General features: G+C 40.3%; 1 protein-coding gene across 3 annotated transcripts in view; it reads right to left on the reverse strand.

The window, feature by feature from the left end:
- agbl4 (AGBL carboxypeptidase 4) overlaps positions 1-25,048 on the reverse strand; it is a 370,527-nt gene that overhangs the window by 106,540 nt on the left and 238,939 nt on the right. For all 3 annotated transcript variants that reach the window (XM_085151358.1, XM_085151353.1, XM_085151357.1), the window contains exon 6: positions 15,565-15,604. In XM_085151358.1, coding sequence (XP_085007484.1) covers positions 15,565-15,604 — 40 coding nt within the window. The remainder of the gene's footprint in view (positions 1-15,564; positions 15,605-25,048) is intronic.

The following is a 25,048-nucleotide window of genomic DNA, read 5'->3' on the forward strand; positions in this document are numbered from 1 at the left end:
GCCTATCCCAGCTGTTATAGGGCGAGAGGCGGGGTACACCCTGGACAGGTCGCCAGTCTGTCGCAGGGCCAACACACAGAGACAGACAACCATTCGCACTCACATTCACTCGCACATTCACACCTAGTGGTAATTTAGATTATCCAATTAACCTATCCCCACAAGCTGCATGTCTTTGGACGGTGGGAGGAAGCCGGAGTACCCGGAGGGAACCCACGCAAACACGGGGAGAACATGCAGACTCCACACAGAAAGACCCCGGCCTGATGTTGGAATTGAACTCAGGACCTTCTTGCTGTGCGGCAACAGCGCTAACCACCGTGCCACCGTGCTGCTCCAAATAACATGTTTTTAAAAAAGAAACAGAGTGAAGCAGAATTATCGAGCAACCTAAACATTACCATTCCCTTCCTGAATGTCTGCTATAAGCGGTTTGTTGACTATGATTGGCCAGTAAAGCTCTATCTGTATAGTTCCTTGGTCTCCAACAGAGGTCAGTACAAAGTCGCACACACACACACACACAAACAGAACAGCAGAAAGACATAATGAGCTGAGGAACTTTCTAGATTGAAAAGACTTCAGTGTCTGGAGCGGCAATTAAAAAAGAATCTCCCCTACAGAAATAAATTATGTCTATGTTTTTATTTATACATCCAGGACTCAACATACACGCCCGTTGTGCCACATGCTCCAAACATAGATCTGACAGAAGGACTTGGGCTGAAAATGACCTTCAACCAGACATTGAGTCTCTTGGCAGTTTACTGTATGTATACCAGCAGTATGTCCTGCTTTAACAGCGCGGTGCTTTTAATGCCTCGTCATAGTCAAAACTATAGATTAAAAAAGAAAGTAAATATATAAATAAATGAATACTTATCATCTTGAAAGCTCTAAAGCAAGGAGAACTGCAATAAGTTGGAAAAAGTAATATAGTAGTTGTTTAGAGAGACAAGGTCCTCTAAAGACACACACACACACACAGAGTGCAAAAACTCACTCCACCAGCCATAACACAGAGACAGAATGGCATCAACCTCTATTATCTAGTCCCTGTGCTGCTAACACAAAAGGCTCCCTGGAACAAAAATCCAATCAGTCCTCTCTAGGAGGATTTGCTCCACAGCAGTGCTCAGCAACACTGGTGGCTCTGCTGGTGACAAAGAAATAATCTCAGAGCCCACAGCCTGCTCGCAGACTGTTTACTGCCTTCGTCACATCGTCCTTTTAGAAAGAGGACAGAGTCTGTGCTTCTATGTTGTCATTTTAGTGTCCTCCGAGTTTAGCCCCTACACCCCCAGCCCCCCATCTCTCTCCCGTTTTCTGTATGCAAAAACATGAAACACATGGTTGGCTGTGGGAACAGTGCATGAAATTACTGTATTTGTAACACTGCGAATATTTATTCTGAGCATTATCGGGATAAGCTCGAGAAAAAGAACCTCCCGGCATATGGGCTATATAGAAACAGGTGTTAAATAATTGTTTGATGACAAACAATTTCAAAATATTTTCAATATCGTGCTGCCCCTAACTCTCTCCCTGCCTCTGGCTCCTCTCTCTCCCAGTCCTCCATTCTTTGTCTGGTAAATTATCACACTCGTTCTCCATTCATTAGCATGCTGCTGCTTATTTAGGTACGCTGCTGAGAAGCCTTCAACAAAATCAACTGGAAAATACTCAATATGATGCGGCCAGCGCAGCCCTCTTCTTTCCTCCCACCCGTCCTTCATCTCTTTCACTGTTTGTTTCTTAAACCACATCGAAATGGAAGCATAGGTCCCCCATAATAAAGAGGAGGGAGATAAAATATGCAAATTCACAGAGAAAGAATAAAATTAGGGAAGTAATAGGAGGTGTTGTTTTCACAGCTGCTCATTTACACAAAAGCCAGATAGTATTTTTAATATAAATAATCTCTTTTTTCCTACTTTTTCTTTCCTCTCTAGGTGTAAAATCATACTTCCAATCCACTGAAAACAAAATCTCTGCAGCTTGACATTCTGAAAGTCAGCCAAGCTTGCACTCATCGAGACACTTGATCAGCTCAGGTTTGTACACCAGGAACCGGGAGGTCACACGCAGGTTCTTTTTTCACCTTTTCTCAGTAAACCCAGGCTGGCTGGAAATGCTGCTTCCTCCTCTGAAGTCAGCAAAAAAGACTATTCTCAGTGCGGAAGCTGCTGCAGACTACAGTAGGTGGACCAGGTGATAGGGCGGCAATGTGTAAGTAGCTCAGAAGTACTTAGACCAACACATCATACAGCATAATAGCTTCGCAGTGTAACAGTGTTACCAACTGGAGAAAAAAAAAGGAGACCTAATTAACATTTCAGAGAAACAGAGTGAGCTTGGCTAAAAGGTGCTAAAGACAAAAGTGTAATTGCTTTGTTGCTTCTAAGCTCCAGGATGTGTGGCTATGAAAAGATGGAAGTAGAAAAGAAAAACGTCATAAATAAATGCAGATTTCTTACGTTTGAGCCCAACTCAAAGGGGAATTTGGTCTGACAGATAAAGATCAGCTGATGAAAGTCTACAGCCGAGCGAAAAGAAACTGGTACACACGAGCGGGTTAACTTTAATTTTTTTATTTTTCCTGCAAGATTAAAGACGGAAAGATTACTGTTCTGGCACAAACATCTTTTCATTAAAGTGAATCAGAAATGTTACCAACATAAAGTTAAAATAATAATCTCTTTTGTATTTCACAAAGCAAGGATGTCACGTTTTAGAGACAGTCTTTGGAGACTAATACTGTGGCTCAACTCAACAGATGCCATTTTCATGAAGGCCATGAAAAGTACATCAGATTCAAACTAAATGAACCACCTCAACAAGGACATGACTTCACAATACATCACTGCATTGGTCTGGTCAGAGACTTTTATCTGTTCAATAAAGAAGAAAGTCAGGCTGCTGTATGGTACAAATGAGAGAAAAAATACTTTGCTGACCCCAAACTCGTGCAGGAGACGGTTTAGTTCAAAGAAACCGACAACGTGTTCTGGTGTTTTCTGAAGCGTTAGTCAAATACTGAGACGTGTCTGTGGAAAACAATACAGGGAATTTATAGGTTACGTTTTTAACCTGTTCATGTTTTTTGTAAGCAAAAGAAGCAGTGAGTTACATGGCTGAGCATTTCCACCTTAGAACTGTAGAGAACCAAGTCAACGATGGCAACAATTAACAGTTTGTCAACATTCAGCACTTTTTTCCTACGGCTCTGTAATATTGAATACTTTATACATATAATTCAAAGACCTGAAGTTCTCATTCATTCATTCATTTCCTCCTGTTTAAAGGATATAATGTTTATTCTGCAGTTCATAGCAGGATAACCTACATTAACAGTAAGTTACAGAATCAACTTTTCTTTTGTTATGTGCAATCTTCAGGGCTTTATAACTTGACATGTAGGAAAAAGAAGCAGCTTTGTGTCTGAAATTGGTTTAAGATGAATTAGTTTGAATCCTCTAAGTTAGGGGTGTCAAACATAAGGGCCGGGGGCCCGAATCAGCCGAGCGCAGACTACAATCCGGCCCACTGGACAGCTTTGGGAAATGTGAAGGAGGGCATAAACTGTATTTTTAATACATTTTAGAGCATTTTCCTACTGACAAAAATCTCCCACATGGATATTCATACTACATCAACATAATTAAGTAATAGTAAAATAATTAAATGAGTTGTTTTTTCACTAATGTTGGATTTTTTAAAAGTAAGTCAACAGTTAAAAAACAAAAACAAACAAGCAAAATTAAAAAAAAAGAAGACATTTTGTGTAATTTCTTTGACAGACTTTGTTAAGTTATTACAGCAGCATTTAATTATTTATTATGTATAAAAACAGAGACATAATGTTCACACAGCTCTTATGTTAAGACATTATTGACAGAAAGATGAGTTTCACTGGTTTACTTAAGAGCAAGATAATCAAATGAGTTTGTCCTCCGTGCTCTAGGTCCTTTACATATTATCTAAACAACAAAGTTAATACTAGCAACCGCCAGCGCTACTCGTCAGCCTCCTAATAAACACACCCATCGTATCACCTTGTTCTCAAGTCATTGCATTCACAGAATTTTCAGAAAACTTACTCTGACCTTCAGGTCGAGGTCACCGAGATTCAAACTCGTCTGAGATTTTTAATAGACACAACTACGGTATCAATTTGAGAATCCTGGGTCACTTCCTTCTCGAGTTATCGCATTGACAAGATTTTCATAAAACTTGACCTTTGACCCTGACCTTTAGGTCGAGGTCACTGAGATTCAAACTTTTCCAAGATTTTTAGCAGCCACATCTGTGGTACCAATTTGAAACCCCTACGTCGCCTTGTTTGGATGGCGTCCGCCCAGCCGGGTGACGACGGTACCCCATCGGCCTTTCACGACTGAAGGGTAAAAAATGATGTGCCTCTTTAACCAAGATGCAATAATATTTCGAATTTTAATACTACACACCATATGCATACCACGCTACAATATTCGACCTGTAGCTATACATATCTGTAATGAAAGATTCACACACTCAGTGTTCAAAATGTGACCTTTGACCTAAGAGATATATACTGTGGTTTCGTCTGGTGAAAGCAAAGCACAGAACACAAAGAATATCTGTAAAAAGACGGACTCTAATGAAGAACATTTCTATTCTGTTCTGACAGAAACAGCAGGAAAATGGAGATACAAAGGGAGAAGTGATAGACTGAAAGAAAAGAAAGTCAGAAGAGAGATCTGAGAACTGCCTATTATCTCCACGCTGCCTCATTGCGTTAGACACACACGCTGCACGCTTCTGTGCACAAACCCAAAAGTGTGCGCACGAGAACGCGCACGCACTCAGACACCCTCCTCTCAAATCGGCCCAGATCTCATGAATATGATTGACCTTTTTTCCACTGTAATGCTGAGAGTGCATAAAGGGGAAAGGAGAAACTAAACAGAGGCAAGCAGAGTTAATTTAGAACAACACATTATTGGGTGCTGACTGCAGATATGGAAAAGGACAATCTAATCGATAAGCCAAAAGAATGACAATGGCCTCTCAAATCAATGCCTGCACCCCATTTTCTCACTGTTAAAAGACAATGCAGGTGTTGCTGCTGTTGTTTGCTCTTGCGCCTGTTCGTGTGTGCGTGCATTATGCGTTAATGTGTGTGTGCGTACCTGGCTGCTGCTGTGGTGGAACAGTTGCCAGGACTAATCATTATTTAGTTGTGGCGGGGCTGGAAAGGTCAGCAGTCTGAAATGTCAGGCTGTGTTCAACAGGAGCCAGATGCAGTCGTGCGCCGCTCAAGTGTCCAATTAAAGAAGGCCGAGTGAGGTTTGAGTGGGTCTGTGTGTGGGAGTGTGTGTGAAATGAGAAAGATGGAGGGATCAGATACTGAGTGTTTTGTTTTGGCTTTCCTAAATATCTGTATAGGACCTGAATATACCATATACAGTGTGTATATATATATATATATATATATATATATATATATATATATATATATATATATATATATATATATATATATATATGTGGCGTGCAACGATACTCGTATCGATATTGAACCGTTCGATACAGTGCTTTCGGTTCGGTACGCATATGTATCGAACAATACAAATTTTTAAATTTATTTTATCAACTTTCCTTCTGATGATGCTGTCTGTGTTGAGCGCTCAGTGGATCTGAGCTCGACAGTGCAGCCTAGGCGGAGTAGTCGAACGCAGATTCACTGAGCGCAGGGCAAGCTAGCGAGACAGAAGTTAAGCTCTCCTTGCAACATGGCAAATTGAACCTCCCCCACCCTCATTCAGATCTGGCGTTTGGAACTATTTTGGTTTTCATGTGAAGTATGACCCTGAAGGTAAGCGCGTCATGGACAAAAGTAAAACAGTATGTCGGATGTGCACAGCAATGCTCAATTACATTGGTGGGAACTAGTGCGTTAGCGCAGTTAGCTCGTTAACGTGTTGGCCGTCCAGCCCCACGCACGGGGCGATCCGTGGTAGCTCGTTAACGGAGATTTGCCGTGTTGTGGCGTTAACGTCATTTCAACGAGATTAATGCTGACAGCACTAGTGGGAACACAATGAATATGACTGCACATTTACGCCGACATCATCCTAGTGCAAAGACAAGTGGAAGCAGACAAAAACAACAAGCACGCAAGCTACAAACTTTAGCCGAGTCATTTAGACAGCCGTTAGCACATGATTCTCCTTATGGGGACCTGATATGTTTAATATGCTGCTGAGAATATAGCCCAGAAGAAGCGTATAGTATAGCTTTTATTTTGGAAAGAGCCATTTCTCTGTAATAAACTCTCTTTTCCAAAGATGAGTGATTTCTCGATCAGATAGATTTATCTTTTTTATTACTTTGTTGTTTCAGCAACATTACATTTAAAAACTGTACTTTTGAGTTAAAATATATATTTATAATTTTAATAAATGACAAATTAAAAAGGCATGAACATTTTTTTTGTATTGAAAAAATATCAAACCGTGACACCAAAGTATCGAACCGAACCGTGAATTTTGTGTATCGTTACACCCCTAATATATATATATATATATATATATATAATATATATATATATATATATATATATATATATATATATATATATATATACTCAAGCTGGCTTTTGCCAGGGTAGCCTCAGAAACGACTAACGAGCTATTCACTAATCAATACAATCTCTCAGTCAGCATTTCTTGCAGTGGTCTGCAAGACGCCACGTCATCCACAAGTTAAGGAGGATTTCTTTGTGAGCACAGAAAGGCATAAAGCTCCACTAAAAGAGTTGTAGAGAAGGAACTTTGATTACTGAAACTTTTTAGTGTTAATCTCCAGGGTCTAAAAAGAACGGCTGCAACTCCTCCGCTCTGTCGGGCTGTGACGTGTAGTATGCTAACATCATTTTGGGGGCTTCCAGAATAAGAAGGAGTGTTTATTGAAGCCCAGTGCAGACATAAATATTGAATCTACTATATTAGATCATTTAAAAAAAATCTATTATTCATGTAAATATATGAACATGCCGTCAGAGGCGCTTTGAATGAGATTTTCTTACTTTCGGGACAAAACCTGGAAGCTGCGGTGTCACTTTAGCTCTCTGTTAGATTTATTTATTATGTGTGAATATGTGTTTTAGTGTGAGTCACTCTTCAGAGTGGCTAATGAACATCATTAGAGACAGAAGCTAACAGAGCGGCAGGGGCAGAATCCTCATCAAATCTTTTCTTTTTTCTTTTCCTTTACACACAGTACGTTATGAAGCCACTTGAGACTATTAGTTTATTTATACCCTGTGATTCCTCCTCTTCACGCTATGAAGCAAGATGAGGCAAAGTAAATAAAAGCACAAGGAAAGGAGGAAAAGGATGCAGAAAGAACGGGCAAATGTTTCACAACAATGCCACTGTGATAAAATAAGATTACTAATAAATCGATGCAGATTACGAGTGCCGTTAAGTCAAATGAGCAGAGGACGAAGCGTCAACGGCAAACAGGGAGGCAGGTGGTTGGTGGACGAGGAGCAAAGGAGCAAAGGAGCGGAAACTCCTTTAATCTGCAGGGGGAAGGAGAGAGTGTCCTGCCTGTGTTTCCCTATCAGAATCACTCATCTGAAAGCTTCACTTGCTCTTCATACAGCCATCATAATAACCTTCACCACAGCCACGGTGTGTGCGTCTGTGTGTGTAAATGTGCACATCTGCTCACCTACTGTGAATAGTAATAAGCAGCAGGGCATGATAAAATATGTCTGCCAAGTTAAGGATATAATAGACTTCCCTTCAAGGCCACTCATAACAACAACCTGAATAATGACCTGCATTAATTTGCACAGCACACTGAGCTCTACACTGGTCAGAGAAGGAATCCTTTCAGTAAGAAATAATTGAAAGCTATTTCAGTCTGTAGAGGGTCCCTCTGTGGGTGTAGACTAAACCCTGAAGGAAGGCACTCCTGCTGTGCACATTACTGTAAGCTAGAGCTAAGAAGGAGGTGGCGAGTTTCAAGCAGCTTTAATGTAAATTAAATAAGCAAGTGTCATTTTAACAGGACACCTCGTTATCGCCTTAGATTAACTATGTAGCAACACAAAACATTTTATAGCTGTAAAAAAACAAACACGTTGCCCAGCAGTTATTAGGCAGTGCTATCTGGTGCAGACCTTTAGGCCGTCGTGTAGAACTAAAACTTTAAGCTGCATAGTGGTAAACAAATCAAAAAAATGAAATTGTGTTAAAGCTTTTAAATATGTGGAGCCACATGTTTGACATCCCAGACTTTTACTCTGGATGCGCTTCCTAATCCAACCCCAAAGGGATTTGTGTCACATGCCGGCTCCAAAGTGTAGTAGTTTACAACTCTGCCTGTTAACTGATAGCGCCTTGATGCAGTAACCGAATTAGATTGCAATAGAAGAAACGAAAGAAAATAAAGGACTGTTACCTTCTTCTATGCAACAGATCAGAAGAAGAAAAAAATTGTCACATTCCTGGACTTTTGTTTCATGACTTTGCCTTCTTGATTTTATTATTACTCTAGTCTCCCCAGTGTTTCCATGTTTGCATTTCTTCTTTGTGCTCCTGTTTCCTACTGTCCCTGTATCATGTTTAGTTAGTGTGGATCTTCTTGTTTTGGTATTTACTTGATGGGCGACTGTGGCTCAGGGGGTTCTCAGCGTAGCGTATCTGTAACCGGAAGGTCGCCGGTTCGATCCCCGGGCTCTCTGTCCTGGTCGTTGTGTCCTTGGGCAAGACACTTTACCCTACCGCCTACTGGTGTTGGCCAGAGGGGCCGATGGCGCGATATGGCAGCCTCGCTTCTGTCAGTCTGCCCAACCGTGGCTTGCCTCCACCAGTGTGTGAATTAATAGTGGCATTGGAAAGCGCTTTGGGTGCCTTGAAAAAGCGCTATATAAATCCAATCCATTATTCTTACTTCCTGTCTTGCTGAGCATCTTGATTACTTAGCGTCTTCCTCTTTTCCTTCGTCCGTTGTGCTCCTCTGTTCATCTGAATTTATTCTTGTGCTTTGTATTAACTTTGGGGTTTCTCTTTTTTTATGCTTTGTTAATGTTTGCACTTCCAAAACAGTAGAAAGCTGTTCTGCTCTCTGAAGGAACCAAAGAAAATAAAGACCAAAATTTGTCCCTGATTTCACACATGAGTAATCAGCAATATCCAAGCCCTAAAAAAATCACTAATGGACATTTCCATTACGCTTCTATGGAAATAAAGTTTCCATTTTGACTTTCAGAAGCTAAGAGCTATGATAGCACAATTACCCAAACAGGTAGGAAATGTTTGGTCATGAGAGTGCTGTGACTCACTCATATCTATTTATGATACAAAGGTCTGCTGAGTCATACCCGAGCACAAATAGGGTTACTGACCGTGATCATTGCAAGAACGATGATACAAATCTCTGAACAGATCTCAGAATGTGAAACAGAAAGAGGTGGCCACGGTGCAGCACGGTGCAAAGAAACACTTCAAACTAAATCATGTAGTAAAGTTATTTTCTTTGTGTTTCTTAGGTTTACTACTCTTTGTTCATTTAGACCATTTAATGTAACGAGATGTAAACAGATGTTACTGTATGTGTGCTATCATAACTGTGTTCCTGCCCTTAGCCAGTGTGAATGCAGGATTCGACAAGTGAAACTAAACAGCATCATCAGCCTAAATTTAAACCGACAGCTGCTACCGTTGATCTCACTCAGCGGTTTTCACACTTTTTCTGACACGTCCAACTCCAGAAGAAGAAAAAAAGTTGACAGTTTTTATCAAACATTAACAATAAAAAAAGGATCTGTGTTGAATTTAACTATTAAAAAAAGGTGCATATCATCAATTCAATTTCACTAATTAACTTTTGTTTTATTCACATTTTTCACATGGTTATTGTAGTGGATTTTTGTGTGATATGTATAACTATGTAACTATATACACTATATATCTATGTGCACTGAACATATATATATTTTAACTTTCATGTAGAGTCTTAGGCACAAGACATTTTGCTTCACCGAGGTTTATTAAGGTTTTACAGTAACAGGGCAGTTAATGCTGTTGAGAGTTCTCCTGAATAATTTACTCTCCGCTAACTAACCTTCCCTAATACACACTCAACATCTTTCATGTAGCACAACCAAAACAGTAACATTGTAACAGAGATCCTGAACACATCACAATAAAATATCATAAGATTTAATAATTAGGATTAATGTGTGACCTTTGACCGTGTCATGACCTATTGTGATAAGCCAGAGCAAGGGGTAGCCGGAGTCCTGACTGGCCTTTGGCCAAGACCTTGGCCGCTACCTGACCCCTGCAGCTGTGTTTGGGCGTGTGGGAAAGTTACCCAGCAGCAGGGGGCGGGGATACTGGTCCCTATATTAGGGGACCAGAGGACACCCCCAGCACCTTCTTTTCCTCCTGCTGCTGCTTCCTGTCTGTCTCTGTGTTGCTCTGCTGTCTGTGCTTAAGGCTGTACACCCCGGGGTTTTGCTTTGCTTGCTTTCTGCTATGTAATTCTCTTGCTAAATGTCTGTATGTATTTTTCCTGCTGTTCATATGATTCAGTGTATTAAACTCTGTTCCAAGAATTCGACTCTTTTCCAGAGCATTTTTTTGAGTGTCTTGATTTTAATTGGATCTAAAAGGATTGGATCTCCACATCGTTGGTGGGAGAAGGTTATCAGGATGGCTTCAAAATTTGCGACCACATTATTCTCCCCCTCATCACCACGGCCTGCTCTACAGTTTGATAATCCAAAGGCCCCATTATGCTCAACGTCCTCCCCCTGGTGAATAGCACAATACGACAAAGTGACATCACTCTGGTGGCAGTTCATCAGGTTGCGCACCTCTCGAGAAGCACACATGCTGTAGCCACATCCAAGTTTAAGACACAAGTGTACAACTGACTTTTTTTTCACCATTTCAATGACATATCAGTACAGGAAGTCAGAGATTCAAAGATTATACAGTGGAAGGCGTTCCAACAGTTTGGAAAGATGAGACTTTCTGGAAAACAAAAAAACCCTCCTGTTTTGACTTCTTGTGCCGTAGGCGCTAGTACAAGAGCTGTGGTGAGGGCGAAGCAATCAAAGCAGCGGTTATACTGGGGCCCTGAGAGTGGCCATGAAGACCACTGTCTGCTCTGCACCAGTCCAACATGGACTCCAACTGGACAACAATAGTGCTAAATAACAAGTATAGCTTACACTAAACAGCCTATCATCGTCATACTATTAGAATGATTACAATGATTGTACTACAATTTAGTTTTTTGACACCAGATACCTGGTTAACCAGATAAGATCCACCGCAGTTAACATAAGGACATCACACCTGAGGATTAAAGATTTAGGCTATCAAACGTCACTCGCTGAGCAGTGCTTCCCTTTAAAAACGCTGTTGTTTTTGCTCACTTTCACCCACGGTAGTAACACAAACATTGTTATCATTAGGACAAAAAGACAGAGAGAAAGCCACTGTGCAAACATCTTCCCATTCTTAGAGGTGATATTTGAAGGTAACAACATGCTTCGAGAAGCTGTTCTATGTTTCTTAACAACACAAGCTGAAGATCCTTTTCACCTCTGACCAAAAGCGTACACAAACAAAACAGTTAACCAGAATTCTTTCAGGGGCCTGACTAAAGCCTGTCGATAGCTGTGCTCAAAAGGCAGAAGAGACAAGAAGACGACCTGAAATGACCAGCGTTTACTGAAGATGAAAGAGGACGACAATGTTGAAGAATCAATGCTTCTCTCTTTTTTGCACAAACTGAGGTAAATCATAAACCATCCATGAAAAATATATTCCAAGACAGTTTTTCCTTACCTATCTTGCTCTGATATTCTTCAAAGCGGGCTACAGTCATTCACTACAAACTAATGTACATGGAAATGTATACATCCTTTTGAGACGCAATAGTGGGATGAAGAAATGCATTTGCAAATATGCTGACAGCGTCTAGCGCTGCATTTAATCAAATGTGTTTTTGATGTGATATATCACATCTCAGCTCTAAACATTCGATGTCCGGACGGCGCGTGATGCCTTCCTCTAAAATCTTTCTTACACTCTTCCTCAACTTCCCCACCTTTTCTTTCTGTGCGGCTGCTCTCTGTCAAACAGTGGAAGCCATGGGTGGGTTGCGCCTAAACTCAAGGCCTGAGCAACAGCTGCAAAGCAAACCTGCTAAATTAACCGGGTCTCCATGAGCTTCACATATGCATTATTCTAATCAAAGCATATTAGATCATCCAGATACCTTAGACATATGGGTCTCTGTATTCTCGTGCCGTCACCATCTGTTTCTCCTCCCCCGTTTTTTGAATTTTTTCCCCCGTTGCTCTCCATCTGAGTAAATCCCTTGTTCACACAGCTGCCTTTCTGAGAGACTGGCATACATTTCTAACATCGCAACTACTTCGTGATACGTTTCCACATCGAGTCAAACTTGGAGCACCATATGTGTGCATAACCACATGTTATGAGTTTGAGCTACATGGTGGATGTAATTCCAACTAGTTTGCAGAAAACGTACGCACATTATGAGCCTCGTGTCAGCTGAAAAGGAGACGAAATCCACCGACAAACTGTTCACAGACAAATTATCCTCTCAAAGAGAAACTGACAGAAAATGTTAAATTCTTATAAGATGCTGAAATTTTCAGATGAACAACAAAAATCCTGTTTTTCACCTACTCGGTTTTAAAAGCTACTATTGAATGAAAATCAGCATTTACATAATGAATATATTAAAAACGTTTGTATTTTAAAGTTGTTTGCTCCTGGTTGTCTGTTTATTATCAGCGCCAATACAATCTGCGATGTTGTAGCAGGATTTGTGCATGTTTGGTTCAGTGATGTGGACTGAGGAGGAGGAGGAGGAGTGCATGAGAATGAGCACAAATCATTGTAGTTGTGCTTCTGCAAGGATTTTAGACGTTAACCAGAGTTACAGGGATATACAAGACAACCTAAACATGCAACATACACAGAGTATTTCCCACTGCCTCTCAGTCTGCCACTTTTATTACTCACCAGAGCTGTTTCTTCTAACTCTATGTTTAAAATGTCTCAGGTATGGGCAAAGCAGAAGTGTGAACAGAGGAAGACAGAAAGCTGTAAAGAAGCAAGGTGAAAAGTGAGCAGGCAAGATGTCTGCAAACTGTCTATTTCTGCAGCATTTTGATGGACACTGTTTCACTCATCAGATTTAGGATTTTAGTTTATTACATATACATTTGTTATACAGTGATTCTCAGCTGGAAAAGGGTGGAGTGGGTCTTGTACGCAAGTCAGGAGATAAGATTGACAGACTCCACTAATTAATGGGGTTAAGATAACTGGTGTGATTGTGAGTGCGAATGGTTGTCTGTCTCTCTGTTTTAGCCCTGCCTCTGACTGGTGAGCTGTCCAGCGTGTACCCCGCGTCTCACCCCATGGTAACTGGGATAAGTTCCAGGCCCCCTGCTACCCTGATAAAGATAATTGGAAGAGAATGGAAGGATGGATTTGTATGACTCATATCCTGCTTAGATTTGTTTCCTGTTACATTATTATTACTAATAAATGTCATAATACTGGGTGGCATACAGACACTGTATAAACTTGGAGAAGAGACCAGTAAAGAAGGAACGGGTGTGGGTCACATTTTATGCTTCAGTGCAACATAACTTACCTGAGTTTTTTATTTTTCTGACATTACACATCCAAATATAAGTTGTAACTATGTAGAAACTTCTGCAGAAGTCTGTTGCTCTGGATCTGATTGTGCTTCAAATGTTAGTAACTGGCATCTTTTCTAAGGTTGTCATTATATTCAGGACCTTGGGTTGTGGTCAGTGTTGGTCAAGTTACTTGTTAAAAGTAATCAGTTACTAATTACTGATTACTTCCCCAAAAAAGTAATCCCGTTACTTTACTGATTACTTATTTTCAAAAGTAATTAATTACTTAGTTACTTAGTTACTTTTTAAAAACACGATTTACAACCTGAATAGGTGATAAAGTGATAGATCTTTCAGCATAAATTCTACTTTTTCTGCATAATCCATCATACAAAATGTAATCAAATGAAAAAGTCTCTTTTTAAAACTTCTTTTATTAGTTTTAATCTTTTAACTTTATGCATCAAGCAAAAATTTAATTATATGCAACATTCTCTGACTGGAAGAAATTTGTTTAATATTTAAACCTATTTTCTGCACATTCCAGCACATAATTTTTTTTGTGTGTGTGTTTACACTCACTCTTTCAAATAGATGCAAGTAAAATACAGCAGAAAATAAATAAAGTCCTTTGGTCTAGCAGTCCTGTTGCTCTATTTTCACCTGTAAAGCAGGAGTGGGGTAGGCGGAGGTTTACCCTGGTGCAGGTGTGCCGCAGCGGTCAGTGGAAAAATCCGCGAGTTTCTCTGTGAGTTTCCCATTACGTCGTAGCTACTCGGTGCTTGCTCTGAAGTTTAGGGGTTTGTTTCGCTGTAAAAAGAAGTTTTCTTCCCACCACAACGGACACTAATGTTTTTGTCACTTTTTATGGAATCAAACTCAAAGTAAGGTCAGTACTTCCACGCTTTAAACGCTGCACGCTCATACTCTCTCCCGCACTCGATATATGATCCATTGTTGATCTGCACACAGCTGTTGTCATGAACGTCGCACTCGCTTACGTCACTGTCATGAGACATTCTCGTAAAAAAAATCACGGTTTTAGTAACGCAGTAACGCAGCGTTCCTACGGGAAAGTAACAGTAATCTAATTACCGTTTTGCAATAGTAATCCCTTACTTTACTCGTTACTTGAAAAAAGTAATCGGATTACAGTAACGCTACTGCCCATCTCTGGTTGTGGTGCATAACCAGTGTTTTTTTGGTCTTGTTTTCTCTGTGCGAGCTGAAAAATCAAAGACGGTGCTTTTCGTGATGGGGGCTTTAAAGAGAATGCAGTATTTTAGATAGAGAGAGAGAGAATATAATTTTTGAACAATAAAACATGTTAAACGATTCTGCTAGACATTCAAAATGACAAAACACACACACACACACACAAACATGCTTCTATATACTCTGAAGATCTGTTTAGGGAACATGCTTGCACTTATGACTGCTCTCACTACATCATCATGACTTCCATTTAATCCCAAGGTGGAAAGCTTTAGTTACTGGACATTTAAGTCATCACACCATGAGACAGGATCCCTTAACACACGCTCAAATAACTGACAAGCAGCCATCAAATCAGCAGTGGTTCTGCAACACAGTTTTTGACAACACAAACAGTTTTATCGCTGCGTTTCAACTGCCCAGCTGTTCAAGCAGTAACCATTTAAGCAGTTATAATGGGGTAAGAGCGAAATATATTTGCTTTATTATGTTGTTTTTTTTTTTTTTGGGAAAAGTCAATATCAAACCAGATTATGAAACAGATAAAATACTGAGTGTGCATCAGAGAGTGCTTTTAGTGTTGTGTTTTTTGTCCTGCGGTGGTTGGATTGTGGGTGACAATGAAATCCAAGCACAGAAATTCAGGCACCTACCAGAGTTGGTGATGGTTAACAGGTCTAGACGCCTTTGTTGCTGGAAGAAAAGGAGAGAATAAAAGACGTCAAATGTCATGAAAAAATCAATCACATTATTGGGTCTCATTTATAAACCCCGCAGAGATGCTCAAATTTGCCAAATTAGTTTGCTGAGTTTAACAGCTTTCACAGTTGATGGTAAAATAAGATTATTTACTAAAGTTATTATTTGTCATTTTTTGACGCTCTGTGGGTAATTCTGTATCGACGTTTGTTAACATGTGTGGCGCGGCTGTTTTTGTAGTTGTATTTTAAGAGTACTGTGATGTCTCAAACTCAAACCATTGTTGAGTTTGCAGTCTATTTGCAATCTACAAGTTTGCAAAACCAAACTTGTCTTTTTTCTCAAACTTGTTTCCCAAAGCTGTGTGTGCACGCGTGTGAGTGGGTGCACGTGGAAGTGTGATCTCCTCGGTTTCGATGGAGTGCGTTTCAAAGAGTGCGCAATTTTACACTTGACGTCTTCGGCAGCTGAGAAGGAGTATTAGGGGGGTGTTAGCTGGCTACCCCTCTCTTTAACCTGCTGGCTTCCTACACACACACACACACACACACACACACACAAAATCACAGACATGTACACTTGACTGTCAAGCACTGCAGTAATCAACACCTCAGCCCTCCTCATCCACTAGTCCCCACGGGAAAGATCTTCACATTTTAGGAAAGTATGCACACACACAACGCATTTGTGTGCATGCATAAATGTGCATGAGAGGGTGAGAGAGACGGTATGGCTAGGTCACAGTCAACGCAAGCTTTTGGGTTTAGACATCATTAATATTCAAGCACCACACTAACCAGTTGCTGAGAGGGATAAGCAAAGAGACTCTCAACATACTTGGAGTCCTTCTCTCTTCAAATACAGCACTGCCTGGAGTGGAACTCTCTGATAGGCCTACTAAACACTTATTTTAGTATTTAGCAGATGTTCTTACTCAGAGTGACTTATAATATAGAATACAAGTGGAAAGAGGTCCACTGAGTGCATTTCATCTGCCACTGTACTGACAATCAAGAATGCAGTGAGTCACACTACTCAGTTTTTTAATTCTATAAAATTTACCCAAAATGTTGGATACAAGTGGTGGGATGAAGATAACGATGAGAATGTGCTTTGAGAAGTTTTATGTAGACAAAATGTGGGTATCAGTGGTTTGTAATAAGGTTGTGCTGAAAAAAATATTAAAAGAAAAACAAAACAGGGAAGACGGAGGATGGAGATGGTGACATGACTAAAATTCCTGCAACTGTGTGGAGTGAAGTTGCAACCTCATTTCCTCATGATTGCGTTGAAGACGGGGACCAGATCTGTGACCACTCGCAGCCAGTTTCATTTTCAAAGCAACTTTGATGCATTGAGATGACAATAAAACAGCAATAAGACAGAGTCAGTCTGCAACTGAATGGGGTCAAACAGCAATTTCATACAATCGGTTTGTGATAACGCTGCAATTAACTGATAAATAAGTGAAAATCGCAAATCTAGTGCCGTCTACATAGGCAGAAATTGACATTCATATTAACCAATTAAATTCAGACCCTCCATAAGTATTGATGTAGTTACTGCAGGACGGTTATTTAACTGCAACATAAAACAGGTGCTTAACAATCTTGCTTTTAAATTGGAGTATAACCACAGTACAGACAGTTGGCAACCAGTTGCGTCGAGTCCCTCATTACAAAAAGACGCGCTGCAGATGAGTTATGCTCACTGGCACAGACCTACTCAGAGCCAACATGTCGACACTCTGCATTTATAAATCAGACAGTAATTAATTGCAAACTTTCACAAATCAGCCTGAGAGTGACTGCAGTCCAGATCAGACTGTGATTGTTTGGAGACAGTTTGCCTGTGCAACTGCCTTGTAATCAAAAGCAGTAGATGGAAATCAGCTGGTCTCTGCAACTTGCAGATACACGGATATTTCCTAGTTGCAAGGAGGTTACAGTCCTATATTTACTTTAGTGAGACTGAACCATCGCGAGAAAACTGAGAAGTATTTTCTTAGTGGTCTGACAAAAAAAGATGTTGTTGTTGTTGTTTTACAGGTAATACAGGTGTTGTTGTTGTTTTACAAGATGTTGTTTTACAGGTAGATTTATTTACTTGTGAAGCCTTGAGTAAAATGTCACTCATGCCACACTCACATTCCCATACAGAACATGGAGCAGTGTAAATATTCATGTTACATGTGAATGCACATGTGGCTGTAGCGCTGTGTGAAAGAGGTACAGTTGTTGTGATGGGAGTCCACGTATGCGGTAGAGGTCACTGTGACATCATGAGTCATAGACAAGCTGAGATCACACACACACACACACACACACACACACACACACACAGAGCCCCTACCGTCTACAGACATCCACATGCACAGGGCTGTTGCTACCACCTTAAGAGATCACAGAGAAACATTGACACCTCTTATTTTTAAAATTGCTGCTGGACAGCAACAGATTATTATTATTTTTTTTTTTCCCCTTTTAAAAAATTATATATTTTCTTTCTTATCTTGTCTGCTTGGACGTATATTGTTAGATTTGCATGGTCCAGATCAAGCTCTCCATTATGACGTCCATGGACACGCGTGAAATAGACATGCATGTAGAAGTTGAATTGCAGAAATGTCTCGTCTTGAGTTTCTTAAAACTGAAGTTTATGCATTAGCAGAGAGGTTGATTCAATTATCACTGGGATTGTGTGGCACCCTCTACTGGCCCTAGAAATCTCTGCAAGTGAAACTGTGGTATGTGACTGCTGAAGTGGCATTTAAAAAATGTTTCAGATTTTTATTAAGATTATGGTACAGCTGTAGATGTGTTGAATAAGAAAATCAGACATATGTGCGCACAACATGCAGAGCGCCGAGGCACTTTAAACCCTGATAACATTTTAAAATCTATTCTCATACTCAGCCCATCCATTCTTATACTCTCCTACAAACACACACACACACACACACACATGCACTCTTACTCAATCTGTAACCACCAAATTCAAAGTGTAAGCGCCGCTCAGCCTGCCAGTACTTATATACAGATAATGAATCTGTGGTAGAGAATTACAACACACTACCACTGCTTTATCTTCCTGCTGCTTTTGTTAGTCCTCAACATGAATAACGTGCTTAGGAGACACACACACACACACACACACAAACATACGCACAGTGAAAAGGGAGCAAGACAGACAGAATCACATTAGCAAAAGCATTTCAGGGCAGAAAATAGGATTGAATTAATCTTCATCAAACATAGCCAAGAGCTGGGGGATCACACCCTGGCTGAAGCCATCCCAGCCTCACTGCCCCCTCACTGCCATAATGTCCGATAAATCAAATACATTAAATATTTGTTTCTGACTAAGTGATTGATTTCATCCTTAAAAAAAAATCTTTTGATATTTGACTGCGATGAAATTATACCTTTTATGGCTGACAGCTTAACAGATACTAATTACACTGACCCGATGACTGATGGAGTGCACGTTTGAATAAAAATCCAAGAAGGAGAAATTATTATTTGGAAAGAAACCCGTCAGCCTCGAATCCACACATTGTTTACCGCAGGTGAATCCAGACTGAATGCCAGTTTAAGTGTTATTAGGTCAGAAAACAAGAAAACAGTTGGGAGCCAGAGGTGACGGCCACTCCAGCTGTCATCCTAGTCCAGCCAGCCGTTGTGGACTCTGGGGCTCTGTGGCCAGCAGCACAGTAAACAACACAGAGACAGACCAAGAGACCAGAGTCACACATCGACTTAAAACTGTGTTATAGGAGACCATAATTAACTTTTTATTTTTACGGGCAACTTTAGCAGTAAGCCTGGGTCAGTGCTTCTGTTCTTCAATATTCGATCTTTACGCCTATGAGTGGAAAGAAGCAATTTTGCAAAGACTTCAAACAAAATGTAAAATTGATATTCTGACTAAAAGATGAACCACTGCGTTTCTATATAAATGCCTTTATTAGATTCTCTTTTTATTAGTTTCGATTAGTCTCTCTTGAATAATATATATATATATATATATATATATATATATATATATATATATATATATATATATATATATATATAAATAATGAACAGGCTTATAATATTACTCCAACAATGTACCCCCCCTCCCAATAAAAAACAAAAAAAACCGAATCTACAATATTCTGATCAGTATAAATAAGGTCATTAAGAGAACCAATCAGCAGGCCAGACAGCAGACGGTGTCACCATCCTAATCTGGGTGGGAAAAGGAGGAGGAGGAAGGAGTCAAATCGAGTGACAGCAGTGGAAAAGCCATTAATGTACTAAACCCCTGCTTTATGAGTAAATTAAATATTCATTCACAATCTACCCAAAACCCATTTGCCAACATTTCCTCCAGAATTTACTTTTCATATTTGCTGATTGTTATCACACAGAAAAGAAAGGCTGAGAGAGTCGACGGACAGAGGAGGCAGAGGCCCCGCCTGGTAGGGGTGGGAGGGAGGAGTAGCTAAAATCCCAGCCATCAATTTGTAGCTCATTTCAAATTAATTTAAAGTCAATATGGCTAAATTGCACTGCTAAAGCCACCACCCAACTACTTTCACAGTTTTCAATTTTTAAAAATGAATTTGATGCCGTTGAAGGACACTAAAGTGTACCTCTGTGAACTGGGAGATATTACAGCATGTTGTATAGGGATGTTTTTTGGTAAATTATAATAGCATTTATAATAGCATTATTAGCAATTATTATTATTAATAATAATAATATTATTAACAGTTATTATTAACAGTAGTAGCAAAAGTTCATAGGACTGGACTGGACTGGTTCTTATATAGCGTTTTTCTACTCGAGCACTCAAAGCATTTTATACAGTTTGCCTCATTCATCCATTTACAATTAGTCATTCAAGCACTTTTTTCTACATCTGCTTTCTATCTAACATTCACACTCTGATGAACACATTGGAGAACAACTTGAGGTTCAGTATCTTGCTCAAGGCATGGGCACTTTGTCATGGAGACTAGAGCAGCCGAGGATCAAACCACCAGCCTTTCGATTAGTAGATAACCTGCGCTACGGCCATCAAGTGTATATCCCTGTTCTGTTATCACTAAAAGTTGTAAAATGTTGTATCACTAAAATATCATTCTCAGTCACTTGTTATTTATTATGTGTTTACAGCGCCCTCTGTGGTTGCTCCAAGTAATGCGCTTTAGAAACGGCTTTATTTTGAAACAACTTTATTGAACAGGAAGTCGGCGCAAGAAAGGCAAAAAGAAGGGAAACATATCGGCACACAGTTTATGGTGTCCTGTTGGAAAAAAATACTGTTCACATCTTCGGTTTATGGTTGTATCGCCGGTATGTACTTAAAGTCTAAATTGCAACTTTGTTTTTTGTACAATATGTTCCCCGCTAATGCAGTATTTGGCTGTAAAGCTAGTCCTTTTGTTAAGCTAGTTACCCGCGATTTTGGAGGTCGTCTGGGATAGCATCAGTAGTAGTTTAAAAAGTTTACATAATTAGACATATGCTATGTAGTAGCATTGTAGTATATAAATGTATATTATGCTGCACATATGTATGTCATGACTGTATTTTTTGTCTTGTTTTTAGTTTTACCCTTTTGAATATCAGTAAACCTGTTGACAACGCTCATCGGTCTTCAGAGTGGTGATATAAGAAAGGTGTTAACGCCCCTGCATGAGACATGCACCCATAACGGCACAATCCCATTCACTAGCTGGGCCCACATCCTCATTTTAGGTTTGACTGTGTTTTCCAGTAGATAAAGGTGAATGGCTAAACGTGAATTGAACTGCAGATTGGGGAAGGTCTCGGAGGGGACTGGTGGCAGGTCCCCATGTACTAATGAGAAGTGCAGAAGTGAAGGAATTTTAAAAAAGGAGGGAGGGTGGGGCACGAAAACGAGAACGACCAGCTTGTAGAACTGGGAGATCACATTCGGATAAGAACCGGACAGGGCGTGTTTGGAAGCGTGGTCCCGCTCCTGAAATTCAGATAACTTATCTCCAGTTGTGTGTATAGTGGCATATACAGGTAGGTTTGTATATATGTGGACAATCAAACAATATCTGGAGAATTTCCCTTTCCTGAGAAACTCTTGGGTTGTTTTTGCAGCATGCTTTGGGTCACTTTCCATTTAAAATGTGAAACTGTCTTATCTCCAATATTTGGCTGTACATGAGCAGAGAGTATAGCTGTTCACAATTTATCCTGCTACTTCTATCAGAAGTCACGGCATCAGTAAACACTAGCGTCATGGTCTTACTGGCGGCCATACAAATCCATGCGACGACATTACCTCCACTGTGTTCGACAGATGATGTAGCATGCTTCAGATCATGAACTGTATTTCTACTTCTCTATGCTTTACAGGTTTTCATCATGTTTTCACAGTGGTGCTGGCTCTTTTTGATGTTTTCTAACAAAGTTTAATCTGACCTTCCTGTTCTTGAATGTAACCATCACAAAGTAGTCTCTTGACTGTAGACCTTGACAATGATATACACTACCTCCTTGAGAGTGTTTTTGACTGGGTTATGTGTTGTGAAATTATTTTTCTCAACCATGGAAACCAGTCTGGGGTGATGTGGTGGTGCAGTGGTTAGCATCGTTCCCTAACATCAAGAAGGTTCTGGGTTTGAATCTCTGGAATTTGCATGTTCTCCCTAGGTCTGTGTGGGTTCTCTCCAGGCATTCTGACTTCCTCTCACAGAACAAAGACGTGCACGTTAGATTAATTGGGAATTCTAAATTCCCTGTTGGTGTGAATGCGGGTCCCTTTGATGGACTAATGACCTGTCCGGGGTTTACCCCAATTCGCGCCCTGTGAAAGGGAACTGCACTTCAACAACTGGATAAGTGGATAAAAATAAAAATACCAGGTAAATAAAAGCAGTAGTTACTTTTTGAAGAAAGTGCACACAAAGTAACCACTGCATTTATGTGATGTCATTCATGGAGAGAAGCAAACAGTCACGATTGCTCTGATATTTATCATGTCATCATCAAATGTGAATGATATTTGTTTGCTTGCAATTTCTTTTGTAATGTCTATTAATGATCTCAGCTTTTGCACAGTGCAAATAGTCATAACTTCCAAGAAGTGATCTAAACATAGCCTCACTTGGAGGTATAAGAAAAGGTCATCTTGATGGAGCGATCAGACAAATTTAAATCAGGATGGTTTTTGATTCCTGGAACTTTCTGATCGCATACATTGCATATCATTTGATATGAGTATGCTAAGTTACAGGCACTTTGTCTAAGTGTTGGCAGCTTGTTATGCATCAGTTGTTGCTGTGCATAAAATTGTGCATATTTGTACCAATCCCGGTTTTACCCCCAGCTCTGTCGATGGTGTCAGATTGCAGGAAACAGACATCTGCATCCAGTCTCACTGCTGTCCCCCGAGTCCCAGTAATGCACACACACTCGCACGTACACAAACACGCTCTCAAACAGCTTCCTATCATATATCCAGGGTCACTGTGAAGGTCGATGGTTGATGGGATTTTGAGTAAGAGCATCTTTGTTTCAGCAGCCTGACTAATCTTCCATTGTTTTCCGGTCCTCTCATCATGTCTTCGCTCTGTCTACCTCATCTGGTAAAACCGTCCAATCACCTTGTGTGAGTCACTATTTTGACTTCTGTGGACGCTTATAGAGTTAAACCCCACCATCGCCACACAAACACGAGGACTGAAATGATCTGTAGCACTCTAGAGGCAAAAAAAGGAACCTGCTGCATTTGCCTGTCTCTGTGTGTCGAGCTGCATCTTACTCATAGTCCCTTGGTAACAAAGAGGGGAGATGAGGTAAGAATGAGCTAATGGGATGAGCTTTTTAGGTTATGTTTGGGTGTGGCTGTCTGCCCCACTAAAGTCAAGTACATCATAACGTCAGAGGAATACAGGTTTTCAGGACATGAGGTTTCGTAAGCTGCAAACTTAGTGGGTAAAATTTACAAATGAACAGGATACTTTAAAAAATAAAACATAAAGATTATAATCTCAGGCATCAGATAAGTATATCAAAGGATTTCCCCCCAAGATGTTGTTTCTCTACTGGTTTCTTATCATTCAAAATGGGATCATGCCTCCATGTCTATGGCAGTTTCAATTAATACATGTTGTGGTCGTTCGAAAAGGTAAAAAAAAAGAAGCATGGGAGCGTAGGGGATGGAAAGCAGGCCTTTGTTGCGTGACCAGGAGCCCTCAGTTAAAAATACAACAAACCAAATAAAAGATTTATTCCTTCTGAGAGCAGCTTCCTCCTGAGCGGAAGAAAGGACAGCCGTTGCCACCTGCATATGGCACACAGCTCTCTGCTGCCATTACAGCGGTGCCTCCAACACTATGGACTGCAGTATGCTATCTGATAATATGCACAACAGCTGGTGTGTACAAATAATACATGCAGATGCATACAAGCATTCAGTCAAACACATGCACGATGTAAAGGATGTTCATATGTTGTACAGGTTATAGAGGCGTGCACACCACTGCCTTTTCTCACAGCAGTTAAAAAACATGATTCAATTCCATCTTGATCATTAAATATTCATGAAGACCAATTAAAAGAGCAGCTAGGCTGGCTGTAAGGACCCTTTCCTCCATATTTCTGTCATAGGCAGTCTGTCAGATTTCCTGTTTTTTGATCAAGGACCCCATGGGTGCAGACTATATGACCATGGTGGCCCACTTATCTCTTTTCGAATCCTCAAACTGTCAGTTTAAAGGCAATAACTTGATCCAGTTGGCCGATACTGGCTCCGCCAGCCAGATGGTAACAAAATGTTCCCTCAACACCATACTTTGAGTGGCCTTGGATGTGACATCACTTATGTGGGTGTGTTATCCAAGTTTGACTGGCAGTGTGCGAGTTTGACAAGGGCACTGCTGGCTGTGACAGCCAACGGGAAAACTAATCTGCTCCCTTTTATTTAAAGAAGCTTTGGACAAGATGTACAAGTGTGTTAAAAAAACAAGTTAGGACGCTGTTTAAAATATCAAGAAAAAAACATGCAGTGCTACTTGTTGATGTGTCTTTTAAAAACACAGGCTAACCATTTTAGAACCGATTTCTGTGGTTTAAAAAGCAAACTTTTCTCCCATTTAATTATAAGATTATATCTTTGCAGCACTCCGGGGTTTCTTTTGTCATAGTTGTGTTTTCAGTCTTTGGCATGTTTAGCACTCTGTGTCTTTTGCTACCGAGTCTGAAATTTGAAAGATGTGCAGAAGGGGGTTTGGTATTGTCTTGCTGAAATACACAAGGACCTCCACAGATGCTGAAATTTTCTACAACAGCATGAGAAAAGTTTTTATGGATGTAAGACATTCAGTAGCAATAGTAAGATGTCTGAGGTGGATGTCGGCCAATGCGCTACATTTGTTCTTCAACAGACTGAGCTTGCTTGCACAGATTC

This window comes from Neolamprologus multifasciatus, chromosome 23, assembly GCF_963576455.1.
Source record: "Neolamprologus multifasciatus chromosome 23, fNeoMul1.2, whole genome shotgun sequence".
Classification (NCBI taxonomy): domain Eukaryota; kingdom Metazoa; phylum Chordata; class Actinopteri; order Cichliformes; family Cichlidae; genus Neolamprologus; species Neolamprologus multifasciatus.